Source organism: Eulemur rufifrons, chromosome 2 (genome assembly GCF_041146395.1).
Source record: "Eulemur rufifrons isolate Redbay chromosome 2, OSU_ERuf_1, whole genome shotgun sequence".
Classification (NCBI taxonomy): domain Eukaryota; kingdom Metazoa; phylum Chordata; class Mammalia; order Primates; family Lemuridae; genus Eulemur; species Eulemur rufifrons.
Window position 1 is genome coordinate 71,999,383 of NC_090984.1, and position 26,673 is coordinate 72,026,055.

Below are 26,673 nucleotides of genomic sequence, written 5' to 3' on the forward strand. Positions count from 1 at the left end.
GGGGTGGGGGAGGGGATGGGGGTATGCCTACACAATGAGTGCATTGCGCACCGTTTGGGGAGTGGTAACACTTGAAGGTGCTGACTCGGGAAAGGGGGGGGGTGGGGAAAAAAAATATGAAACTGTTGTTTTTAACTTGCATTGTTCACTTAATAATTTATCATGAATATTTCCCATATTATTTCATATCATTGTACAAGAAATAATAAAAAAAAATGGAAAGAATGAAGATTATCCCAATAATAATAATTTGACATTGACTGCTTGTTTTTATCTACAAATAAATCCTCACCTTATGAAAAAAAAAAAAAAATAATGGGAGATTTAAAAAACTGAATGATTGATTCTTAACATTTAATTGGTTATGGTATACGGTTAGTGTTTTAGACGTGATAGACAAATGCAGGGTTCCTAAACTAAGTTGGCCCACAGTGAGCTTTAAATGAGCCCATATATTTAAGGTTAAAATATAAATAATTGAGTAGACTAAGATTTTTTAAATAGGACACAAAAAGCAATGCCATTAAAGAAATAATGATAAATTGGACTTCATTTAGATTAAGAACTTAACCTTCATCAAAAGACAGCATTAAGAGAGTGAAATATCACTGCACCCATATTAGGATGACTAAAGTTAAAAGCACCGGCAATACCAACCGGTGGGAAGATGTAGAGCAACTGAAACTCTCATACATTGCTGATGGGAATGTAAATTGATACAATCAATATGCAAGACTGTTTGCAGCATCTTATTAATCTAAATATACATACACCCTATTGAGAAATTCTACAACAGAAATGAATACTTAGGTCCATCAAAAGACATGTGCAAGAATATTCATAATAATAACAGTGAAATGGTTAAATAAGTTGTGATATATGTGTATAACAGAATAATTCATAGCAATAAAAAACAATGATCTACATGGAACAACAGAATGAATTTCATAAACCTAATGTTGAGCAAAGTAAGCCAGACAAAAAGTTCAAAAACAAGCAATACTATTCTTGATGGAGGTTGGATTAGTAATTACTTTTTGGGAAGGCAATCAGCTGGGAGGGAACAGTAGGGAATTTTCTAGGTTTCTGCATTTATTCCATATTTTGTTCTTTACCTTTTGTCAAGCTGCATACTTTGTGTGCACTTTATGTAATTTATAATATAATAAACAATTAAAATGTAAATAATGTTTTAAATCTAAAGAACATAAGACAGACATCTTGTTAAGGTTTTATTTTTTGTTTGTTTCTTTGTTTTTAGTTTCTTTCTTCTATCTTTCAAGTGGATAAAGAGGGTTGACCGAAGAAAATTAGAACTTGGAACAGGCAGGATGCAGAAAGTGTAAAAGGACTTAGAAAGAATAGGAAAATGGGCAAGAGACAGAGTCTTTAAGCATATGGGTTGGTAGAACTGAGAAATGAAATAGGCTTAAATTAATAACAATGTGGAAAACACAAAGGAAGATACTTTTTTGCACTCTACAAATGTGACACTGTGCACCATTCTAATTTTGTATATAGTAACCAATGGACCAGAGTTTAATAATAATCTGTTCTTAAGGACAAATTTGAATACTGAAATGATTTGCTGACTTTTCTTGTTTTATGTCCATCTTATTCTTTGGGATACCTTCTCCAAAGTGAGCATACTCTAAAGGCATATTATCGGTAACTTAAACTAAAAGAAAAAATTTATAATTAGTTTGAACAGTTTTAAATAAAGTATCAGACTAGGTAGATATTAGGCCAGTGCTAAAGTTCACGGACTAGCTTTTTGCAGGTTTAGGAATTATATTGCTTTCTTTCACATTATCAATCTGTATTATCTAGTTAGGTTGTTTTACTTCAAGTCTCCAATCAACATTTCCTTTGTATGCATATACTGAAATGATTTTATTTAATAAAAAAGAACATCTCCTATGTGGATTTTAAATTTCCCTTATTAAATATTTATATTTTCAAAATGTCTTTATTTAATTGAGTGAGGTGCTTGGTGCCATTTCAAAATAACCTCAGGTGGTAGGTGTAATGACATATCAAAGATTTGACCTTTAGCATTTTAGGATTCTATTTGTCTGCATTTTCTTCTGCATTCATTTAGTCTTAATTCATATGCTATTTCTCTATATAACTTAATGAGATATATTTGTCATAAGATTCATTAACCAAAAATATATCTGAAATGTATTATTTCTGTGCAGTCTGACTAGTGATTTTAACTTCATTTATACCTCAACTGTGACAAGTAGAAAATGCTGTGTATAAGGCTGGTCAGTATTTGCATAAACCTCATTCATTATCATTAAGTGCTTAGCAGAATAGACCCTGAATCTCCTAAACCAATACCCATTCTCTTATTTCTCACTTCTTTGCACTCAGCTTATTATATTTTTTATTTGCCTAGAGATACTTTATTTTCCATTTCTCTGCTATTCCTTTTAAAGAAAATTGAATGTAATATTTACACTGATATAATTAAATTAACATCTTGCAGCATCTTGTTGTATGTTTTGGTTGCATAATCATTTGTCTGGGTAGCTTGTAGCCTAGTAGCAGAGAAATTATCAATTATAATATTGTGACAGAAAAATTATTTTTATTTACTCATTTAAATATTTCCTTATTGATTTTTATAAATGGGGACTCTAAATGGAGATTTTTGTCAAATAGATCATTGATCTGTCAGCATACATTTTTTTATCTTTATTTTTGTATTTTCTCAGTTTACACAAATCTTTATCTCAAGAAGAAAATCTGAAGGATCAGTTTAACCATACCCTTAATACCTATGAAGAAGCTTTAAAAAACAGAGAAAGCATTGTTTCCATCACTCAACAACAAAATGAAGAACTGGCTACCCAACTGCAACAAGCTCTGACAGAGAGAGCAAACATGGAATTACAACTTCAGCATGCCGTAGAGGCCTCCCAAGTGGCCACTGAAAAAGTTCAGAAGTAAGTAAAATGATCTTGCATTATTTCAAAAACATGAAACAAAATAAAAAACACTGTCTTTTGGGAACTAGACAATATGTATTTATTGTTCACACTGTTAATAATTTAAGACAAAAGTAGATTGAACAAAATGAATTTTTTGTTTTTAGATTGCATATCATATCCATATTTGGGGTCAAAAAGTCATTTTCTTGGGAATCATTGTTACTATTTAGGGCAAACCATTTTATTTAATAACTAATCATCAGTTCGTGGAAGCCATACTATTTAAATCATTTCATACTCCTAAGTTAATAGGCAAAGTTATTAGCAAGGGGAAGAGGCTGTCAAGTTACCACTGTACTCATTTAGCTTCACGATAATCCTGCTTGAGTTGGGATCATCTGTGACCTCTCAGTCTGAGACCTCTAGGTGCCTAGAATCCAGTACAGTGAAATTAATTTTCTTGTGTTGTTCTTCGGAAGTATTCATTACAGCTTTTCACAGTGTATAATTATATTTGTTTATTTTGAATGATCTTTGCATTTTTATTAAAATTTAAATAAAACTGCATAATCAGTCAGTCCTTATGACAGCCAGCAAAATGTTAACAAATAAATTAACAGACAAAGAAACTTGTTAATTTATGGGACCTGAACATTATAGCAGAATTTTCTGAAGCACTTTTCATGTAATAGACCCTTCTTCATATATTGTTAACAGCATTACAGCATTCACATACCTAATCACCTTCAATTTTTAAGACATACCTTTTTCCCTAACAATTTTTTCCAGTTTTACAGTATGTAGTGCTCACTTCAAGGTTTCTTATTTCGCACTACTTCTTATTTGAAAATAAGTCATCTCAATAATTTCCCAATATCCCTGAAACTATATTTTGATTAATATCACATGATCAGGTACATCTGTAGTAAAGACCATTTTAAAACAGTTTAGAAATTGTGCTTATTAATATTTACTGCCAGTGTGCCTTGAAACTTTTGATTGAAGTATTATATATATTTGTAAAGATTAGGTTTATATTCAGTTAGAAACTGTATACAGTTATTCACAATATACATTAACATTCTAAGAATATATAAGAAGATTTCATTTCATTGTAAATCACAAACAGTAACTTTTAATAGTCAGAATCTGATTTAGCTCTGTTTGCTCAAAATCTACACATAATTACAAATTTCAGAGTTTTCTTTACAAGTAATCCTTTAATTTCTATATAGGACTAAAATTCCCTAAAACAGTGGTTCCCAGAGACCAATTGGATTTTCAAAAAATCTTTGAAAATGTTGTCAACCATTTATTCTTTTATTTGTTAGATCTCATCAACTATCATTATCATTTTGGAAAAGAAAGAACTTTTGTATACCAAGAAGCAGAAGTAACATCATCTCAGAAAATGCCTTAAATTAAATAATTTTAATTATTTGACAGATTCACTATATCCTTATTTTATACATTTAACCACAGAAAGATCACAACTTTTTAAATGGAATGGCATCAATCCATAGATTAGAGTTTAAGCATAGTTACTATGTCATTTAGAAGAGTTAAGTGTCAAATTTAAATGTTAAAACTTTTATTCTTCTGATTTCCAACAATAAGACCTAAATGAAATATTACTGGCTTTCCTTTTCATAGTCAATTCATTGTATTTCACTTTTAATTGCCATCAGTTGGGCAAAGTATATCTTCTTTGCAGTTGATGTGGACATCAGCCTGTTTTATTGAGTTTAAAAGGAAGGTTATCCTCTTAAAGGAAACCAAATTATAAGTCTTTGTAACATGGTATTAGTATTTTCCATATAATCTCAAATTTATTATTATTATTACTATTAGAGACAAGGACTTGCTCTGTTGCTTGGGCTAGAGTGCAGTGGCATCATCATAGCAACCGCAAACTCCTGGGCTCAAACAATCCTCCTGCTTCAGCCTAACAAGTAGCTGGGACTACAGGCATGTGCTACCACGTCCAACTAGTTTTTCTATATTTTGTAGAGATGGGGGTCTTGCTTTGTTGTTCAGGCTGGTCTTGAACTTCTGGCCTCAAGCAATCTCCGCCTCAGCCTCCCAAGTGCTAGAATTATAGGAGTGAGCTAATAAGCCTGTCATGAAATTAATATCACTAGCAAATATTTTAGAGTCCTTTGAAAATATGGCAATATTCCAGGCAATTTAAAATTTAAATTGAAAGGGTTCACCTGACTTTTTCTTTCTCAACCAAATTTCTTGAATAACTGATTTATATTCACTATCTCTAATTTTTCAATTCCCATTTACTCCTCTGCTACTCAATGCACTATGACTAGTTCTTATATGAAAACTGGTCTTCTTAAGATGGCCAGTAATTTCCTAGCTACAAAATTCAATGGCCCATTTTTAACTATGTTTTTATAATGCAACTAATAATATAATCATGGTGAAACATAAAAATGCTCATGTATCTTCAGTAATATAGCACAGTGGTTTAAAAGTTCAGGCTTTGAATTCAGAATGTGTATATGAACTTGAACATTTTATTTTAAAGCTTTGTGCTGACATGGACAATAAAACATGGACGATAATACTTCTACGTCATAATGTTGTGAGAATTAGATGAGATAAAACATGTAATGCTTTTAGAACAATGCATGTTAAATAATCCCCTTTTCTCTTGGCATGTCACTCCATAGTGCACTAATTCATCAGTAGGGCTCTGCCTTTTTAAGACTAAATGCCTTTGTATATTTTGGACACTCTGCTTGGAACCTTTTGTGCTTTTCTTGTAGGAGAACTGTATTCAGCCTATGAGAGTCAGCGTAGCGTAGAGGATAGAAGACAGGCTTTAGAGTCAAGTCAGACAGTCCCAGGTTTAAATCCGTATCTCCTACTTATTACCCGTGAGATTTAGAACAAATTAACTTAACCTCTTTAAGCAAAAGTTCCTCAGATGAAGAACTTGGACTGTAAAACTGGCTTCACAGGAAGGGTTCTTATTAGGAATAATTGGATAGCCTAGTGCAGTGCCAGTTACTATTATAAACATTCTATAAATTATATTATTAGTATCATCATGTTCATCAATATAGCAAGACCAATTCACTATGTCTTGTCTACAAAGTCTTCTCTAACTTCCTAGAAAGTAAAATCACTCTCTTCTGTATATTGTCATAGTATTTTGTGCTTTAAGAAAAAGGATTATTGGAAGTTTTTCAAGTCAGCAATATTCACACTTTCTTGAACCTGTTGCCATACACAGTTATTTTGTTATTTATCTGTTTATGTGTCTTTCCTACTAGACCGTGAGTTCCTTGAGAGTAGGAACCCTGTCTTAGTCACCTTTGTATTCCTAACAATTTATATGATACATCTTAACATTCATTAAGTGCTTAGTGTTTTGTTTTATTTTTTAATGATAATGCAGATAGAAAGCTTATGTACTGAAGTCTGGGAATTATATAGATAAGGCACAACCATATGATCAGAAAATATTATTTTAGGACTTATTAAGATTAACAAGCACCCCAATGACAAATGCTGTCAACTTTTAGAATATTTTTCCTACTTGAACTATCTTTCTCATTTAATACTGTTCACCGTTGCTTCTTGAAGCCTTTTCTTTTCTTCGGTTCTACAGCACCATTTTCTTCTATTACTTCTCTGAGTATTCCTACTCCATTTCTTTCAAGGAATACATCTTCCAGCTATCCCTAAATGATTTCTCTACATATTTTATTCTTCTTTTATCTCTACGCAGTTCCCAGGAATGTCATCCATTTCCATAAGCTTCAACTACTACCTATTAGCCAAATAACTTCCAAATACTTATCTTAGTACTCACCTATCTCCTGACATCATGTTTCCAAAACTCTTTACTCTCCACTCCCCTGAAAATAAAGTTCTCTCCATTTTCCTGTATTTCCTGTCTCAATTAATGGGCTTCAGCAACTCAGCCCTGTCCTTGTTCCCTCATTCTTTTTACCTTTCACATTCACTTTGTCACCCATCCTTGTTCTTTCTCTCATTGTTCTAGTATCATTTCCTCCCACAACCTCTACCACACCATATTTGCACATGCTATTTCTTCTTCTTAGAACATATTCCTTCATTTAATTGTCTGGACAAATTTTTGTTACTAAAGTCCTGTCAAAATGTTACCCCTACAGTGAGGCTTTAACTGGCTTCCTCCAGTTAATTGTTTCTTTATTTTATCTTTATTATTTTCATAGTACTTAATCCATACCTTTACTAATCATCTAGGTGTTAAAACTGTTTTGTGTATCTATCCCCTATCTACTCTCTCCCAAATTTTGTAAGACATGGATATTGTTGTATTCACCTTTGTATCTCCATCTCCTCTACAAAGCTCATGAAGATGCCTGCTATAAAGTAGGTACTCTGTAAATGCTCATGAACAAATGAACTAGAGCAATTTAATGGTTTGAGAGAGTAACAGAATGAAGTAAAGGCAAATAAGTCGGGAATACACAGGAAAATTTCTGATGTACTCTCATCTGCTTGAGATCTGTGATAAAATCTTTTTCTTCCAAGCCGATATGCAGAGCTTACCAGTTTCATAGAAAAGTGTGACCTCTGTGGCTGGTCCTGCCTGCCACCCCTCACTGCCACGACCATACCATTCACTCTCCCAGAAACTGGGAGCTCTTACTTCGTATTTACCAGATTTTAACCTTTGTTCTAACCTTCTACTTCCATCAAGTTTCATGACACTTAAAGGACCTGAAATCTTTGGTAATAGTGGCGAGAGACCAAATGCTGTTGTTAATTGTAGAATTTTAAATTTATTTTCTTTGAGAGTCATAAAAATGTTTAATCATTTCTTAAATATTTTACCCTATGCACACCTACATGATGAGTGTGATGTGCACTGTCTAGGGAATGGGCACAACTGAAGCTCAGACTCAGGGGGATGGGGAGGCATGGGCAATGTATATAGCCTGATCTTTTGTACCCCCATAATGAGCTGAAAAACAAACAAAAAATAAAAAAAAAAAAAAAAGTTAAACCAAAAAAAAAAAAAAAAGGAATTATGACTTTTTTAACCTTTAAAAAAAAAAATATTTTACCCTATAGGAATATTTCTGGCAAGAAAAGTTGTATAGAACTGCCATCCATAAGTTAGCCAGTATTTATAAGCAGATAATGTCTTATAGTGTAAAAGTCAACGAATGCCAGATCTCAGTGCCCAAAAATAGCTTCTTGGCCCAGCTGTCATAAAGCCTAAACTTTTACCAGTGAAAAGCCATTCCCTTGGGTTAAACACTACTCTCCTTATGTACTTCTTTGAAAAATGTGCATGTTTGTGGAAGAATAGTACATCGTGATTTAGCTTTCGCATTGCCCTTTTCCTGATACTGAATGCACTTGGTTTTGGAGGGAGGAGTTATGTGAAAATAGAGGGACCTCAAGGGCAGGTAAGAGCACAGGAACTTTGTAGGAAAAACTTCTCTTAATAGTTTTACCAAGGACCATCCTTAATCCCCATTTATTTAAGAGAAAACTGATACAGTAACCATTGAATGATGTTTTCATCATGAGAGATTTAAAACTTTGTGATTCTTTATGCTGTATTTTATTTTCCATCTGTCTTTATATCTACAGGCATGCTTCTTGCGGCCTGGAACAAAAGTTCCGAAGGATTTTTAAAGATAACATTTTGCTATACTTAGCGTGCCTAAGCTACACAGAGTTACTTAAAGTAAAGTAATTACAACCAGACTTACAAGATTAGAACTCTCAGAGATCTAGGTTGTACATTGAAATAACTTTGTTACATATCTTTACTATGGGCTAGATTTACAGTGATATGCTTCAAATTACCTCATAAACTGTAACTAAATAATAAATAGGTAAGACAGCTGTAGACAAAATTATAAACTTTTAAGCTTATTTTCAAGAAAAGATGTATCAACTCTTCAGAACTTTGTATACTTTTCTTTTTTAAAAAAGGTCATTTACTTAAAATTTCCACTTCTGCTCATTTAAAATTTTTATAACATAATTAAAATTTCAAAACTCAGGTTAAAATATTTCAATTGATAGATTTTTAAAATAGTAAATTGCTTTTTGAAATATAGGGCACCCTGTATCTTTTGAGTGTTATTGACCGAAAAAAAAAGAACACATAAAGCTATCAAAGTCTTTCCTGCCTCTTGACCAAATTACTGATTTCTATGAAGAAGTTGAAGTTACAAAGAAATTGTGAATTCTCAGCCTGGTTTCCCTGCTGATGAGTAAGAACTGTCTGTAGTTCTCTTCGAAGTGTCAGGGGAGTCACCATAGTGTCACACAAGGGTTCTTAGTGTAGAGCAAACATACTTTCCACAAACTCAGCTGCTTAATCTGTTTGCAGGTTGAATTATAAAACAGGATAGATGACTCTGGGTGCTGGGAAGGGGAACAGAGCATTTCCACAGTTTCTTGATTAAAAAACAAAAAGCCTACTATTTTCATCAAAAGACTTTACTAGACTTTTTAGTTTTATTGCTGGCTCCAGAATCTGATTTTAACCATAATAAAAATTAATTATGCTAAAATATTCTCAAGAAGTTTAATGTGAAAAGTCTAAGTGAATTTTTTCATAGTTTTATTGTGTTTTTACTCAAATTATTCTAGTTATTGTCAACTTTACTTGTGATATTTTCCTACCAATTCTTGGTTGGACTGTAAGTTCCAAGACAATATTAGACATGCTTTAACACTGTAAATACTTATTGATTGAATCTAAGAATAAGTTTCATAAATTCTTAACTCAGCATAAGGTGTGAATTACTATTTAATATAATGTTTAAAGGAGATTTTGATTTATTAGTACTCTTAATAAGTGGAAAGACTTAAAACTTTTCTGGGAATTTTTCTTCAAAATCTTTCTTGTGTGTGAAATTTAAAAGTTCTGTGAAATATATGTACCTCAGCAAATAATTGATCAGATAGTTAATTTATTTGTGATAGTTTATCGACAAATGCCCTCCCCAATTAGCTTTAGAAGGTACCTTCTAAATGTAGATCTAACTAGATATGGCTTTAGTGTCATTTATGTGTGAAAGATGGACTTAGAGGACTCCTAAGCAATCATCATAAGATGTACAGCATCTAAACATGCTTAACTTTTATTCTTGGACATGTGATATACTTTTAAAGACTTTAATATTCTGGGTTTGTGAATCATTGTTTTTAAATTACCTGATTACCTATTTAACTTATGAAATACAAGTTCTTATGCTCTGTCAAACAAGCATTAAAATTATCAATTCCATTATATATTTGTATAATAGATCACCTTTCTCATCCATCGAGTACATAAAGTAGGTTTCTTTAGAGCTACTTTTATTATATACAAATACACCTACCATGTTTGACAGATTTATAATTATATTAAATTTTTATTAAAATTAAAGAATTTGGTCTTAACATTAAATCGTTAGGGAATGTCTCACTTTGACATGAAGAAGACACATAGTTTTTAATTGTCTGGCTCACTCCTTCGTGCCAGGGAAGGATTAATGGAGCATTGTTAGGATTGGAGCCCAACTCAGAATTTGAGAAATTCCAATGGACTGCAAAGTGTAGGATCTAGGCTAAAGAAAAAGACGGGCTCTCTAAACCTAAGACGCTATACTTTCCCTGATAAGATAGGTCCCTTTTATAGTTAAACTTACAGAATGAATAAAAAAGAGCATGATGGTAGGAACTAAAAACATGGCTTCTTGTATTTGATCTAATTCTTTATTTCAAAAGTTCTCTCCCAATAGATGAACTAGTTTTGGGCTAATATATATCTTGGCATGCTAAGGTAGATAAAAAGTGTTTCAGGTAAACAAAATAGATAGGAATGAAAGAAAAAGGGACAAAAGACTAAAATATGGGAGATCCACAGTTTTGATTTAAGACTAAATTAAATACAGGAGTTTTATTTTTGTTTTTCATTAATCCTAGTGCGACAACAATTTAAAAAGTAGGAGGTAGAGTTTCTATCATTTTAGGGAAATTATAGAATCTACTTCTGATGATACTTTGATCATATACATTTTAACTAAAACTTGATAGGTTAAAAAAAATACAACAGTTCTTATACCTGAGACATTCACATGTGATTTTCATGTATATATTTATATACGAAATGTAAGCTTCTCAGAGGGATATATTAATATGATCTGATAAGTATCCTTTTCCTTGATTCTGTTCTTAGCTGCAGTCAAAAGCCTTCTTACTGTTTAATACTTGACAGGCTATTTAGCTCCTGGGTACTTCTGTACAGTCAAGAGTACTCATCCAACTTACCTGAGATCAGTTGAAGAATTGATAAAGCTAAGATGTATAAAGTGATTTGAACTCCCTAGGAAAAGGTTACTTAACGATACTAATCACTAGTACACTTTAAAATAAAAGGGAAAAGGAAGCTATTGTAGAAATCAGATTTTTAGAAGTTTTTGTCATTCCTGCTTGGATGTTGCTTAATCTTATTATACTTGATAAGATATATCATTATACTTGATATAACTTATTCAGAACTTCTCCCTTTGTCTTCTGTGTTCTTAAACACATATATTGGATATAATGCATCTACCTGTTAATATAGAAAACATATACATTTTATATAAATCATGATCTGGTTTGCTTTTAATAAGTCCTCAGTATATTCATCTAAAATCTGATTACACAGTTTTACAGCCTAACTAAACAAATAGTTAAAACTTTCTTACTAGGTACAGATTTTATTCCCAAAATATAATTGGAAAACTCAGCTGAACCCAAGAGCAAGTAGAAATACAAATTTCACTTGGCTTCTAAGATTCCATGAGTGATTATTTCTCCCTCCTAGGTCAGATGCATATTTGGCCCTCAGTAAATTCAAAGAATAAAAGAATCCTTTTCTTATTACACTGTAACTTTTTCTGATGTTGAAATCATAAACATTGTCCATACATAAACTTCATTCTTGATCATTTACATTTAAAGAGAAAAAAACATTATACAACAATATTGAATATAGTGGCAGCTAAAAATATGTATCCTTTCTTCCTTAATTGTTATATATATATATATTCTTGATCAATTCAACAGAGGCAGTTTTTTCCCTCAGTTCTTAATCTAAGTACAATGAAAAAAAATAGTTATACTATTATAGATTACTTTGTCAGATGTTTTTATAGAAAGACTGACTAAACATTAAAAAAATTCCAAAAACTACGTAATAAATGGTACTTTGCAACTTTCTAAACTAATTTTAATTTTTTGGTTGCTTTGGCATTTAAGCCATAAAAATTACTAGTTCTTAGAATATCATCATCATTTTACTTTTTCCCTTGCCACATATAATAGTATCCTAAAGCATGTGTAAGCATGTTATTTCTCTTTGTGTTATCATTTGCCATATAACAAGCTATATAATGGTAAAAATAACATAAAGCATATTTAATATCTGGAAACATCTTCTTTCTTAAAATAATCTGCCTTCTGAGCTGAGTCATGTGTATTTCACATCAGTCTTCCAAGAAGTTCTCTGCTACTGCCTCTCAGAGGGCCTGAATCTTTCCCAGAATGATGGGAGTAGCACAGTTCAACAACAAGAATGAATCTCTGTATAATCACACCACAATGTGAGGTGACCTTAAGACAGAGAACTGACCAGATACACATATGGGTTTTAGGAAGACTTTCTGATGCTCTTTTTTAACACAGCTGTGAGAAGAATGTGGCTAAGACCCAGTAGTCATTCTTGAGTATAGCTGGCAAAGGAAACCATGAGGAGAAGAGAATTTAACACATGGGTGTAAGAGAGTCCGGCTTCATTGATGCGATCTGAGGGGAATGCCTAATGACTGGAAGAATCAAACTTGGCAATGAAAACACAAAGCTCTTTTCATCAATTCAAACGCAGACTCTAAAGCTGCAGATGGTCACCTCCAGCCTTGTCTATTCAGTGTGGGGTTTTATAAAATGGCACTTTGGTGAATACTAATAGATCAAAACAAAGATTTAATAACGTAAAGATGTGGTGTTCATTTTTAAATGAGCATACAGGTCAGTGTCTCAGAAAAGGATAAAAGGAGTACCTTTTATTTGTGGGTCTAAAGTCTTTTAGTTATTTTTCAACTTCAAAAACAAATGGCATCTTTAATGTACAGATTGTGTTTTATGAAGAACATTTCACATTATGAGAAAGAGACTAAAATTGGGGTTTATATTTGTGCTTATTGATTTCATTGCTTCTGTTTGTTTGAGGACTTTCAATTTATATTTGTTAATGCCATTCTTTAATATTTTCTTGAAGTCCACTTGATAGAATAAATTTATGTTTCCATTCTCAAGGATGAATCAACTAATTAAAAATTTAGGTCAAACATTTTATACTTGAAATAGAACTTTTCTCTTACCTTTTCAGAGAATCCAAAGAGACGTTGTTTAATACAAGGGAAGCCTCTGAACTTTAATCTAGACTTGAAATTACATTTTTGCTACTTTTCATTTGATTTTCTAAGGTTTTAGAAATTAATAACAATTGTTTATATGTTAAAAGATAATTCATTGTATTCAACTTGTCACTTATATTTACATAGCTGAATCTTACCTTAAAATAAAACATGGTATATTTTTCCAGAATAAGCTTTATTGTTAGTTAGCACTTTATAATTTATAAAACTCTCAATCTAAACCCCAAGAAATTAAGCTTTATTATCCAAAAATAAACTTAAAATATGGACTTAACCCAAAAATAGCTTTCTTGTTTCTGCTATTTGTGAACTAAATATAATGATTAGGTCTGTATTCCTAACAGTTTTATCTAGCAAGTTACACTAACATATAATAATACACTAGGATTGAAAGTTATAGGAGAGGCAACTTAATATCTAGTAAAAATATCAGTGAACTAATAGGACCCTTACTGTCATTAATTAGGTATGTACATATCATTAAACTTTGTTTATTCTCCATTTCTTCATCTAGAAGATGGAGTTGACATACTTGCTTTACTTCAAAACACGGCAGTAAGGATCAAATAAACACATGCATAAAAGTGCTTTGAAAAGTATAATGTGCTCTGTAAGTGTAAGCCATTGAATGTTTTTTGCTAATAATGCATGTTTTAAGTTTAAAAATATAATAACCTATTTGGAATCAGAAATATTAAGGGAGAAAAAATAATATTTTAGCCTCAGAGACAATGTAAGTACCAAGTAACTTTTGAAAAAGAGATTCTTTACACGGACCTTGAAAACTGCAAGTTAAGAGGGTTCTGTACATTCTCATGCATTACTGGTGAGAATGCAAAATGGTAAAACCCCTATGGAGGAGACTTTGGGAATATCTAGCAATATTACATATGCATTTGCAGGAAAGTCACTTCTAGGAGTCTATCCTGAATATATACCTCCGTGAAAATGAATATGAAACAACATAAGAATTACAGTATTATTTTTAATAGCAAATAAAAGCAACCCAAATAGAGTAGTTAAACTATGGCACATTCACATAGTGGAATACAATGGAACAATAAAAAAGAATAAGGAAAATATCTACAAACTGACACTGAGTGATTTCCAGGACATACTGCTGACTGAAAAAAATCAAGTACTTATAATAGACCGCCTTTTGTGTGAGAAATAAGAATAAAAGAAATGGGAAGGATAAACAAGAAGCTAATGAAAGTCGTTACCTCTGGGCAACATAGTGAGAACCTGTCTCTACAAAAAATAAGAAAAATGGGTTGGGCGTGGTGGTGCATACCTATTGTCCCAGCTACTTGGGAGGCTAAGGCAGGAGGATCACTTGAGCCCAGGAATTCAGTGTTACAGTGAGCTATGATGGTGCCACTGCACTCTGACCTCAGTGACAGAGCAAGACCCTGTCTCTAAAAAAAAAAAAGCAACGAAAGAAAGAAAAAAAAAAAAAGAAAATTGTTGCCTTTGGAGGTAGGGAGATGGGAAGGAGATGCAGGCAGAAGATGGGAATGTAACTTTACTGATTATGTCCTTTTGTATAGTTTTAACTTTTGAACCATGTAAATCTTTTACATCTTCAGAAATTAAAATCAAATTTAAAAGATAAAAAGAAAGCTCTAAAAGTGTCTGCAAATTGAAATAAATGTACCTAACTATAGATCAAAATTTAAGACATTTATAGAGAAAACGATTAATTCACGTATCTTTTGATCATCATACTGTATACATTCTTAGTGGCATATATTCTAAGAACAAAGGGAAATATGAAGAAATCTTAAACTTTGCTCAGTATGTTCATAATGCTATTGGTATTAACATTTTGAGACTATTTTATGTGTATTGTTGGATTGAACAAATAAGTAAATAAATATTATTAGGAGCCAAGATTTTCCTTGTAAAATAAATGGCTTTAGGAAAAAGAAATATAATGTTAAATTTGAATTAGAAATATTAATATTAACTCATGATTTGAAACATAGTTTTTTCTTAACTCTATCTGCTGAAAAGGCCTTAGAAGCAATAATAGACATGCCTAGCATACAGATTTTAGTTTCTAAATACCATTTCCCATCAAAAGGTACCAAAGCTCCTAGGTCTGGGTCAGAGAAAGTACAGAGTAAGTCTGGAATATCTTTTTGTGCCAGGAAACAAACAAATGCTCAAAGACTGATGGAGTTATAGAGAAAGGACACAGAAGCCAGCTTGAAAATGTTCCCATTGACCAAACTTGGGACAATTCATGGATCAAAAAAAGAACTGTATTTGATTATAGAATATTGAACTTTTATTTCCTAGAGTCTGTAAATAAACATACTCAAAAAAAAAAGAGATGGAGGATGGAGAGGAAAAAGCCCTTTTGTAAAGAAGAATGTCAGTTAATAAATGTAGATAGAATGATAGAATTAGGAAATCACCCCTTTGTAGTCCCTAGTGTAATTAATTCAAGCAAAGACCATCAGTCAGCCATATAATTAGTTAAAAGAAGCTACTTTGAGACTAGAATCAGTAAGTCTAAATAATTTTGGAGAACTTAGTTAGTATATATTAATATTAAGGAGTTTAAAACTTAAAATCAGAGTGAGTTTAGACAGGGAGATTTATGATGTCAAGTGCCTTCAAATAATATTTGGGGGGTTATTATTAAAATTTACTTTAGAAATTTTTCTGACTCAAATATTCTGTGCTTATGTAAATGATAACAGACCTTAACCATGCAACCTTTAATCAAAATTCATCTTTTAAAGAAACCTACTATAATGTAAAGAAGTTTTGCCTCAGAGACTTTGTCAATGTCAGACTAGGTACTGTGATCCTTTCCTTTTGATATTATGTTTGTCATGCAGTTTTTGTATTAATTTTGATTTTAAAAACTATTTAATTAAAATGTTATTTATCTTTATTACTGAGCAGTTTTGTTTTTACAATCTCTTAATTTTTTTTTTTTTTTGAGACAGAGTCTCACTCCCTTGCCCTAAGTAGAGTGCTGTGGCATCAGCCTAGCTCACAGCAACCTCAAACTCCTGGGCTCAAGCAATCCTCCTGCCTCAGCCTCCTGAGTAGCTAGAACTACAGGCGCACACCACGAAACCCGGCTATTTTATATTTTTGATAGAGTCGGAGTCTCACTCTTGCTCAGGCTGGTCTCGAATTCTTGAGCTCAAGCAATCCTCACACCTTGGCCTCCCAGAGTGCTAGGATTACAGGCATGAGCCACCGCACCCACATGGCCCTCTTAAATTTTAACCTGAGATGAGTGCCTCATTCACCTAACTCTAGTTCTCGCCCTGAATACTGTATAAAAGATCAAAAGACACTTCTAGGGGGAAAAAAGATGCACCTGATTTATCTTCATTAAAGATAACACTGATGATAACTTCCTAAGTTATCCTAACTTGTATGATTTCTATTGAATGTTTCATGTTCAGAAGTGATAGTGATATTATGGATCTGAACTCTGGTTCTTCCCACCTTGTGGAATTTGGCCACATTTTTAATATATATAGCTATAATATAGCTATCAAGAAACCCTAACATTGTCTAAATGTCTATATCTTACTCCTGTTCAGTGTGTGCACCACTTTTGTCAACTGTTGCTTTATCTTTATTTCCATCATCTTTCATACTCTGTGTAGATCAGTCATCAAATCTATCAACAGTAGGGTCCTGATTATATTATAAACCCTAAATGTTGATTTCAATTTGAGAATATATGGTTTTTATGAATCCAAGTTAAATCAGGTAGAGAAAATGAGTGTGATGATGCCAGCTTAATAAGTTGAATATTACTTTTACTTTGTAGGCCCATGGCTTAGTCTGAAATTTGAAGTTGCATTGATATATTATCTCTGCTAGTCTCCCAAAGGATGTTGCCCGTCTTTTGAATTAAACTTGAATAAAGTTGATTTGTATTCCCTGTTAATCAAAATTTGAAATGTTGACTTTAGAAAATTTCATTCAGTGCTAATTATATATGACTTTTATGAAAGTTAGGAAGGAACGAATCCTACATTTTAAAGTTTAGTATCAGCCTAAAGCCCTATGAAAACAATAGTGAGTAGGTTAATAAGCCATCTTAATAAGATACCTTAATAAAACTAACCAGTTATTCTGGCTTGCTGCATTTCACTTGGCAGTATAAAAATCAGTGACTTACTTCCTTCATCATTAATTGAAACTTTTCTGGGTTTAGAATGATCAAAACCTTAGCAATGTTAAAGCAACATTTCCTAACCTTTCTTAACTCTTGAATCTCTTTAATAGCAATATATATTCTCTAGGTAGTGTTTTAAACATCCTTTTTTGCATTGGTATAAGATAAAAGAAGTTAATTTACATTGATTGCTTTATAAATTTTATTTAAACACAATCTTTAGTATTCATAATATGGAACATTACATAGTGTTTGACTTCAGCTATGTAAGAAAAAGCACAATTTGTTAAATTTTCTAATGGTATATTAAGTTTGGTTTAGGGACCGAATATAAATAAGAAAGTAGATTAAAATTTAGTAACATATTATGACATTAAATAACTGCTTATGAGATGATATTTGGAATTCTTAACATTTTACTTTTAAAATGAAATAATAGAAGTTTTTCAGCCTTCCTTTGCTAGAATATTTCTGCAAATAGCACATTGTAGGAGTTTTGGTCTTTACTCCAATATATGAAAAACTAAATTGAATATTATTATTGCAATATTCTCTCTCTTTAACTATTTTTTAAGTAACAGCTACTTAGTAAGCAATGTAAGTAGTGTGATCAAGTGAACACAATTTATAGATCTGGTGAAGAGAATATTGAGGTGAATTAATGGATTTTTCCATTAATTTTATGCCTCTTGTTTATTTGTATTTCACCATCAGTGTACTTTCTGCTTTCTCTAAATAGTCAATGGTCCATTAGGGATGGAAATTAAACAATTTACAACTGAGAAAGTAAAAGAAATTATGCTCAAAAATAACACGTTGGCCAACTATGTACAGATGAATGATGATCAACCCAGTCAGCAGATTGAGTCATGAGCATGCTCTGCTGATCTTTGCTTAAACTCCACTTTGCTCATTCATATGCTCTCAGAAGTCCTTAAACTATTCTATTTTAAAAGGCAAAAAACCAAAAAATTAATGATAATTTTATAATTTGGCTTCAAAAATAGAACTAGAATAGAGGGCTGGAGCAGTGCCTCATGCCTGTAATCCTAGCACTCTGGGATGAGTCAGGAGGATTGCTTGAGGCCAGAAGTTTGAGACCAGGCTGAGCAAGAGCGAGACCCTATCTCTACAGAAAATAGAAAAATTAGCTGGGCATAGTGGCACACTCTTGTAGTCCCAGCTACTCAGGAGGCTGAGGCAGGATGCTCAGGAGTTTGAGGTTGCAGTGAGCTATGATGATGCCACTGCACTCTAGCCCCAGGGACAGAGCAGGACCCTGTCTCAAAAAAAAAAAAAAAAAAAAAAAAAAACCCACTCAAAGAACATTACCACTTTTGGATACATGAACTCCTCTAAATTTTTAAATTACAAAATTAAAAAATAATGCTTTAGTGAATTTCATTATATAGTTTTGCTCAACCTTTTTGCTCTTTTATCAATTGTAACACATTTTATGTTTAAAAATACTCAAAAATGTATTTTAAAATATTTTATTACTTATTAACCAAAAAAAAAAACCACAAATACATATGAAAGTCAAATAAATTACCTGAATTAGTCAAATTAGAGTATAAGTTATTGAAAGAAAGAAAAGCATTGTGTGCTGGAAAAAGTATGCATTGCATCATATTAAATAAATGTTAAAGTTTTCTTTACATATCTTCAAATAAGAAAACATTTAAAAAATTTTAATAGTTTATTATAAAATAATTGACTGTATGACTTAAAATACTAAGTAAATATTTTTCTCATTGTAGATATAGTGTACAACTCAAAAACCTAATTTGTTTGTGTTAGTGGACTTACTAAATATTAGTCTTTGCTAGTCCAGTTTACACCATTTATCTTTCCTATGCCAACCTTCTGATTTTGCTCTCAAGTGTTCCACAATTTGCTGTTATATGATCTTAGCCTCAGAGCTAGCTTTTCCAGTTTACTGAGTATGGTTATTATATTCTGTAACTGATAAATCAATAAAACCTTATTGTAATGTACAAACTCCCATCTCTATGAAGCAGTTATAAGCAAACTGTAAGAGAACACATGAGTCCAAAAAAAGTATGTTGTGATTATATTGACTCTGAAAACATTTGACTTTCATAGAGTACATCATTTTATTGTGTAGTATAAATTGATTGTAGTATTGCTTACAATATTTTGAATAATAATTTATTTCCAGTGAATGGTAAAACAATAAAAATGTTTATATCCTGTAATACATTTTAAGTAGCTATTCTGGAAAGCTACATGTTAGTGGCAGATTAATAGATATGAATCGTATTTCTTACTTAGGGAGTGAAACCAGGACCTGTAAAACTTTTGTTCTTAGTAATTGAATTCTATGTTCATTTCATATATGTTCTTTATTATATTATGATACCAAAATACATTAAAAAGTTTTAAATATCATTTATGTAACAATTTAAACATGATAAAGTCTACACTGATTAAGGAAATATCTTTAGAAGGGAATGAGATGAATGTATCAAAGATTTACTTTAGCAGTCATGTTGTCTTTCTCATTTTAAAATAATTTCTGCTTAATGAAGATGTTTCATTACTCATTAGAATTTGACCAAATCCTAAATAGTTAACCCATGATTTAAATATTTTCCTAATCATAATGGTAGAATATTGATCAACTTTATTCGTGTTTTTATTCAACACATATTTTTTAGACATCAGGCACTGTGTTAGGCACTGGTGAACAAACTCAAACTTGACCTCATGAAGTAAACAATCTTTCAGGAAAGACAAGTATTAAATATTCATACAAATATGTATATAATTACAAATTATGTTTAATGTGATCCAGAAAAATTCCTAGGAGCTAAAGAAGGGTATAAATAGGGAGATTCAGTTTAGATTTGTGGTAAGGGAAGAGGTTTTTTTCTAAGCTAGGACCAGAAGTATATATAGGAATTAGCCAGGGGGGAAAGCTTTCTACGTGGAAGCCAAAGCAAAGAACGTGGCATGTTGGAGATAATGAAGGAAGATCTTTGCAACAGAGTGAGAGCTGTTTGGAGCAAAAAGGAGGATGGGGTACTATGCAGAGTCAGACCTTATAGAACCATTTAACCCTTGGTTCATTTTTTGTCTGTTAATTTACATTTTTTATCTTTATCTTACAGGCAGTAGAGGTTGTTGATGGATTTTAGTCAGGGGACATGTTCTGATTTACATTTTTAAAAGATTAACACTGCTACGTGGAGTATAATTGGAAAAGGGCAAGAGTAGAAGTAGAGACTTATTAGGAAGTAAAAGAACTGATGAATTGTGATGAGTTGGATGAGGGTGTCATTGGAGATGGAGAAAAGTAATGAGACTTGAGATCTATTTGGGCAGTGAACTTCCTGGAAGGATGCAAGTTGTCCAAGGAGAGCTCCACGATATTTGTCTTGAGCAATCTGATATATGGGAATACGACTTACTGACACTGAGAAGACTAGATGAAGAACAGAGTTGAAATGGAGCAATATTTATAACAGGTTGAATTGGAGTAGTATGTGAAACATCCAGCTATCCTTCTTGATATATTAAGTTTCTCAAGCTTAGATTTATAACAGATAATGCTTCAGAATTATTAATAGGTCTATTTAAGAAAATACTTGGGATTTATATTACTTATATTTATTGTAAAAATTTCTAGTGAAAAGAGGATAACCTGGATTTCTCCTCTGATAACCTTACCATTAGGCTATATAGGAAGAGGCCGGATAACATCCTGTGATGTATTTCTGCAATACCAGGCATGACCTCAGAACACTAGTTAGTATATTTTTCCTTCCAATAGAATAGATCATTTTTATCTAAAAGTTTCCATTGAACTATCTTGCCAAAGACCAATTTAGGTTTTAAAACTATCTTATTCACACGTTTGTCAATTATTTTGTGTCAGAACTCTTCTTTGCTATGTATATTTTCTGCTAATAATGAACTGGTTTCATATTAAAAGATAAAATGGATACATTTTAACCAGACAAATATATAATTTGAAATCATAATTTCATGTTATATTAATACTTTGTTTCAGGACAAAAAAATTTTGCCTTTGTGATTTATATTAGTTTGATTATGCTATATAACAAATTACCCCAAAATTTAGTGGCTTAAAACAACTTTATTATTTCAGTTTCTGAGGGTCAGGAGTTGTAGGGCAGCTTAGCTGGGTCTCTGGCTCTGAGTCTCTCACAAGACTGCAGTCATCTCGAGGCCTAATTGGGACCTTCAGATGACTCACGTTGTTATCAGGATTCTGTTCCTCATAGGCTGTTAGACTAAGGCCTCAGTTCCTCACACATTTAAGGCCTACCGTGGTTCTTTGCTGTGTGGCCCTCTTCATACAGCATCTCACAACATGGAGGCCAGCTTCATCAGCATGAACAAGCAAAAGGATAAGAGAGAGAGAAAGCTAGCAGAAAGGAAGTTGCAGTCTTTTGTAACCTAATCACAGAAATGAGATCTCATCACTTTTGCCACATTCTGTTTAGTAGAAGCAAATCCTTAGGTCCAGTCCGTGCTAAAGGGGGGAGTTACACAATGGTGCAAATGCAGGGAGGCAGGAATCAGTGGGAGCCATGTCAGAAGCTGCCTCCCACAAAGTTTTTAAAAAATTAAGTTACATTTATTAGGCCTTCGGTACCTGAAAATTGGTAGTCCATGAGACATTCAGTTAATCATACTGTTTTATGAGCGGTGACAGTGGGCAAATGCACAATCGCAACCTGACTTTAGGATACCATCACGATTCTCTGAAAATCTACAAGATCCTGTCTAACAAAACCAAAGGTCATGGTAGGGTCAAAGCTTCTAAAGAAACCAAAGCTTGAGCCAGAATTAAGTACCAAGAATCATGCATATTCAGAAACTAATAGATTATGAACAGGGTAGTTAGCAGGATTTGTCAGTAGTGCTGTCAATTCTGGCCAAGTTCCTACTTATAAATTTGAATTTTAAAATCCAAAGTGCTTCCAGCTTTGAAGAATTTAATTTTCAAAGTGCTGTTAGGAAAAATTTAATTTTTATCTCTTTCAAATCAAGATGAGTACAGAGAAAATCTGAGTCAAAAATTAAGCCAGCCTTACTACTAAAAATGAAAAAAATAAAATAACAGGAAAAAAGTACTCAACTGTGGTGAATGTTAAGAAAGCTAGCTGGTCTATAGTATTTGATTGTATGCTGATGTGTAGCAATTTTATTGGTACTTCAGATGTTGATATTGATGCTGTTGAATATAAGCATAGGTTTTTTTTTTAATTCAGTAGCAATGGAAATTCAGTAAAAATGTAAGTAATCAAATATAAGTATTTAAACACTGAAGCTTATTTTAAAAGGACAAAAGTATAATCATTAACATGAAAGATTACCAAAAAATTTGAAATAAAATGAGCATGATTATTGCCACAAATGTCAGTGAATGGACAGCTATTAAAATATTTTGGTAAGGCAGAGCACAGTGGCTCATGCCTATAATCCTAGCATATTGGGAGGCCCAGGCAAGAGGATCACTTGAGGCCAGGAGTTTGAGACCAGCCTGGGCAACATAGTGAGACCTTATCTCTAAAAAAAAAAAAATTATTAATTAAAAAATATGTTTTAGTGAAATAAGAAAAGGGTTTTAAGTAATGAAAGGATACAAGTTTAATAGAGAATAGTGCCCGTTCTGTGTTCCCCCAGCATATTAAGGGGTTACAAATGTTTTTGTTACATGGATAGTTTTTATAATTCTTAGGTCAGGACTGCTAGTATGCCCATCATCCAAATAGTGTTCATTGTGTCTGTTAGGTAGGTTTTTACCCCTCTCTTCCCCCTCCCCGTTTCTTGATTTCCAATGACATTTACTTCTTTCTGTGCCCATGTGTGGCCATAGTTTAGTTCCAAATTATTAGAGAGTACATGTGTTGTTTGTTTTTCCATTCATGAGAAACTTCACTTAGGATAATGGTCTCCAATTCCATCCAAATTGCTGCAAAAGACATTAGTTCATTCCTTTTTATGTCTGAGTAGCACTCCATGGAGTATATATACACTACATTTTGGCCTGCCCTTTTTAAAGTACCTTGAATTATCTGAAGGTACTTAGAAAATTCTTTGAAACTTATTTCTCCTGCTCTCCAGTTCAATTATTATTGTAATCAAGTATGTACCATGCATCAAGCAATGAGTTAGACACTGGGAATTGGTGGTAAATAAAATACAAGGCAGCAGCACCTGATACTACTGAGCTTACAGTCTAGCAAGGGATACTGACAAGTGAACAGTAATCATAATAAGGGAAGTATGTAGTACTGTGAAGACACTTAGGAAGGATACCTATCTCAGACTTAGGTGAGTCAGGGAAGGTTTTATAATTGTGAAAAACCTGTGTTCCATTGACTCTTTGGGTTGTGTTGCTAGGAGTCTTGCTTACTTATATAGAGTATGCTGTAAAAAAGGGTCTAAAATTGAAGATTCAACCCCCCCCATAAAACATGATTTTAAAATATTGAATTTGCTGTAGCATATATATAATATTGATCACCTACTAAAGAAATAACAACACAGAACCTAATCAGATCCATACCCCTCATTTAAAGCCCTCAGGGCTATATGTGTTTCAGAATTCCGAATTTTTCAAATCTTACAGAAGATGTATGGTATACAGTTTCTTTATTATGTAACACCTTCAGTTTTTCCAGGTAAGCACCCCATAGTCAAACATATGAATATTTCTGCAGTGAGATACATGAATTGTCACCTTAAATCAGATCAAATTTTGTTGCTATGTGAGCTTGCAGCAAAATTACAAAAATATTTTTAGGTTTTCAGATCTTTCTGATTTGAGATTATATATTACAGGATTATGAATATAGCCTACTTGATAGTTAGACCTCATAAATTAACAATAAAGATACCCAATGAAGATTTTATGTTATTTTTGTGCTATGTCAATCATTGAGATTAAGGGGAAAGATCTCACTCAGTTAAATCTATTCCTCTATGATGTTGTATTGACTATCCCTCAGTGATGGAGAAAATCAATTGGAGAAAGTAGAGGATATTCTTAGTGGCTTCTTTACCATAGTATTTCTAAGAGATTATGGCATGCCAAAAGTTATTGAAGTTATATGAACAGAAGAATCACAGAAAATGTGATACATATTTTAAGTATTATTTTTAATAACTTGATTAAATATTAGCCTCTCCAACCTATGTCAAGCCTCTCATCGGGGTAATTCTGTATATGCTGTTACAGAATACTGATTGATGTAGTAACTTGACAAAGTAGGCTGAATTTATCATGAGGGATTTGTTACAACTTTTTATATTTCGACATTTTCCCAAAACTTCATCCCATTGTTGTTAAAGTTTTATTTTCTAGAATCTTGCAAATCAGTTAGGTTTTATTTTTAGTGAAATGCATAACCAACTAATAGTTGGGTTAAATTAAAAGAAATGTCAACTGCTACACATTAAAGGTTTTTTTGAGAGATTTCCAGAGATCTTCTCTGGAAGAGATGTCGTTTTGTTACAGACTCTAGCTAGTTTTTGAGAGATGGGCCACTAAAGAAAAGGACAAAATATAGACACACTTAAAATTATCGTAGAGCCTCAAGTTCTCATTGAAACTCAAATGAAAGCTGTTTTGACCTGTCCCCGCAACTTCTTTCTTTACAATTTGGTGAGTATAATCACCGTTTTAAGGAAAGCATTTTGCCTATTCATGAATATAAATTTACACTATGTCCAAGAAAGATAAAGGCAAATGTGTGTATCTTGATAGTGCTTTAAAAAAAATTAACTTTGAAATTTCAGTCTCTTCAAAACTATCATCTTTGTTAAGGACTTTCTACACTATAAAGACTGATTATTAATTTCTACCCAATATAAAATATTATAAAAATATAATTTTAATCTTAAAAATTACTCTATACATAGATCTTTTGTAAAATAAGGTGCAAATTCTGTGTGAAAAGAATTAATTTTTTTAATTTGCTGTTATAAACAATGCTATAAGTGAGCAACCTTCCTTAAACATATTTTTTTGTACAATACTTTTGATAGATCTGTAGGATAAGTTCCCAGAAATGAACAATGTAAGGTTCAAAAAAATGTGTGCTTTTCTAATTTTGATAAAAATTGCCAAATTGTTTTAAAAAGTTATATCACTACCTAGTAATCTGTTAGAATGTACACATCACCAAGATTGCATCACTATTTAATAAATTGTTAACCTTCCAATCTGATAGGTAAAAAATTTTATCTCTCAGCCAGGCATGGTGGCTCACGCCTGTAATCCTAGCACTCAGGGAGGCCAAGGAGGGAAGACTGCTTGAGGTCAGGAGCTCAAGACCAGCCTAAGCAAGAGCGAGGCCCCATCTCTACAAAAAATAGAAAAATGAACCAGGCATGGTGGTGCGTGCCTGTAGTCCCAGCTACTTGGGATACTGAGGCAGGAGCATTGCTTGAGGCCAGGAGTTTGAGGTTGCTGTGAGCTAGGCTGATACCACAGCACTCTAGCCCAGGTGACAGAGACTCTTTCTCAAAAAAAAAAAAAAAAAATTGTATTTCATGTTAGTATGTTTTTCCTTAGTTAGGAATTACATTAAGCATTTTTTAGTATTTTTATTGGCAATATATTTTTTGTTTTTGTGTAAACTGCCTACTTATGACCTTTTCCCATTTTTGTATTAGACTGTTAATCAATTTTTATTGATTTATAAGAACTCTTTGAATAGTAAATAAATTAGCTTTTTTATTATACGTATTGTAAATAGTTTTTCCTATTTACAGTTTTGCTTATTTTAAGAGAAGTTTTTTTTTCTCTTTTACAGTGTCAGATTTATTTGTTAAATTGTGGTATTTTATGATAACTGATGCAGTTGCCTTCTTTGAGTTCCTTATTTGAGGTTATTAATATTTATTTATGATTACCTAGAAAAATCATTAGAACTATTTATAAACTTAGTCTTTGTGTACTTTTTTTCTTTTAAACAAAGTTGTTTTTACTAATTAAAAGTCCAGTGGGTAATAGTGTTCATAGTTTTATACTAGTTCAGATTTGTTTATCTTATCAAATAAGCTGTTTGGTCATAGTTCTTCAGCCATAAATCTTGTCTTCCAAAGCAAATATCTTTCAAGGATAGAA

The 26,673-nt window shown here is 32.3% G+C and overlaps 1 protein-coding gene across 3 annotated transcripts in view; it reads left to right on the forward strand.

Annotated features, from left to right (window-relative positions):
* The window catches only part of MIPOL1 (mirror-image polydactyly 1), a 210,997-nt gene that overhangs the window by 167,248 nt on the left and 17,076 nt on the right, over positions 1-26,673 (forward strand). For 2 of the 3 annotated variants that reach the window (XM_069464368.1, XM_069464376.1), the window contains one exon: positions 2,724-2,954. The exons of the other annotated variant lie outside the window; for it this stretch is intronic. In XM_069464368.1, coding sequence (XP_069320469.1) covers positions 2,724-2,954 — 231 coding nt within the window. The remainder of the gene's footprint in view (positions 1-2,723; positions 2,955-26,673) is intronic. 3 annotated transcript variants of the gene reach the window in all.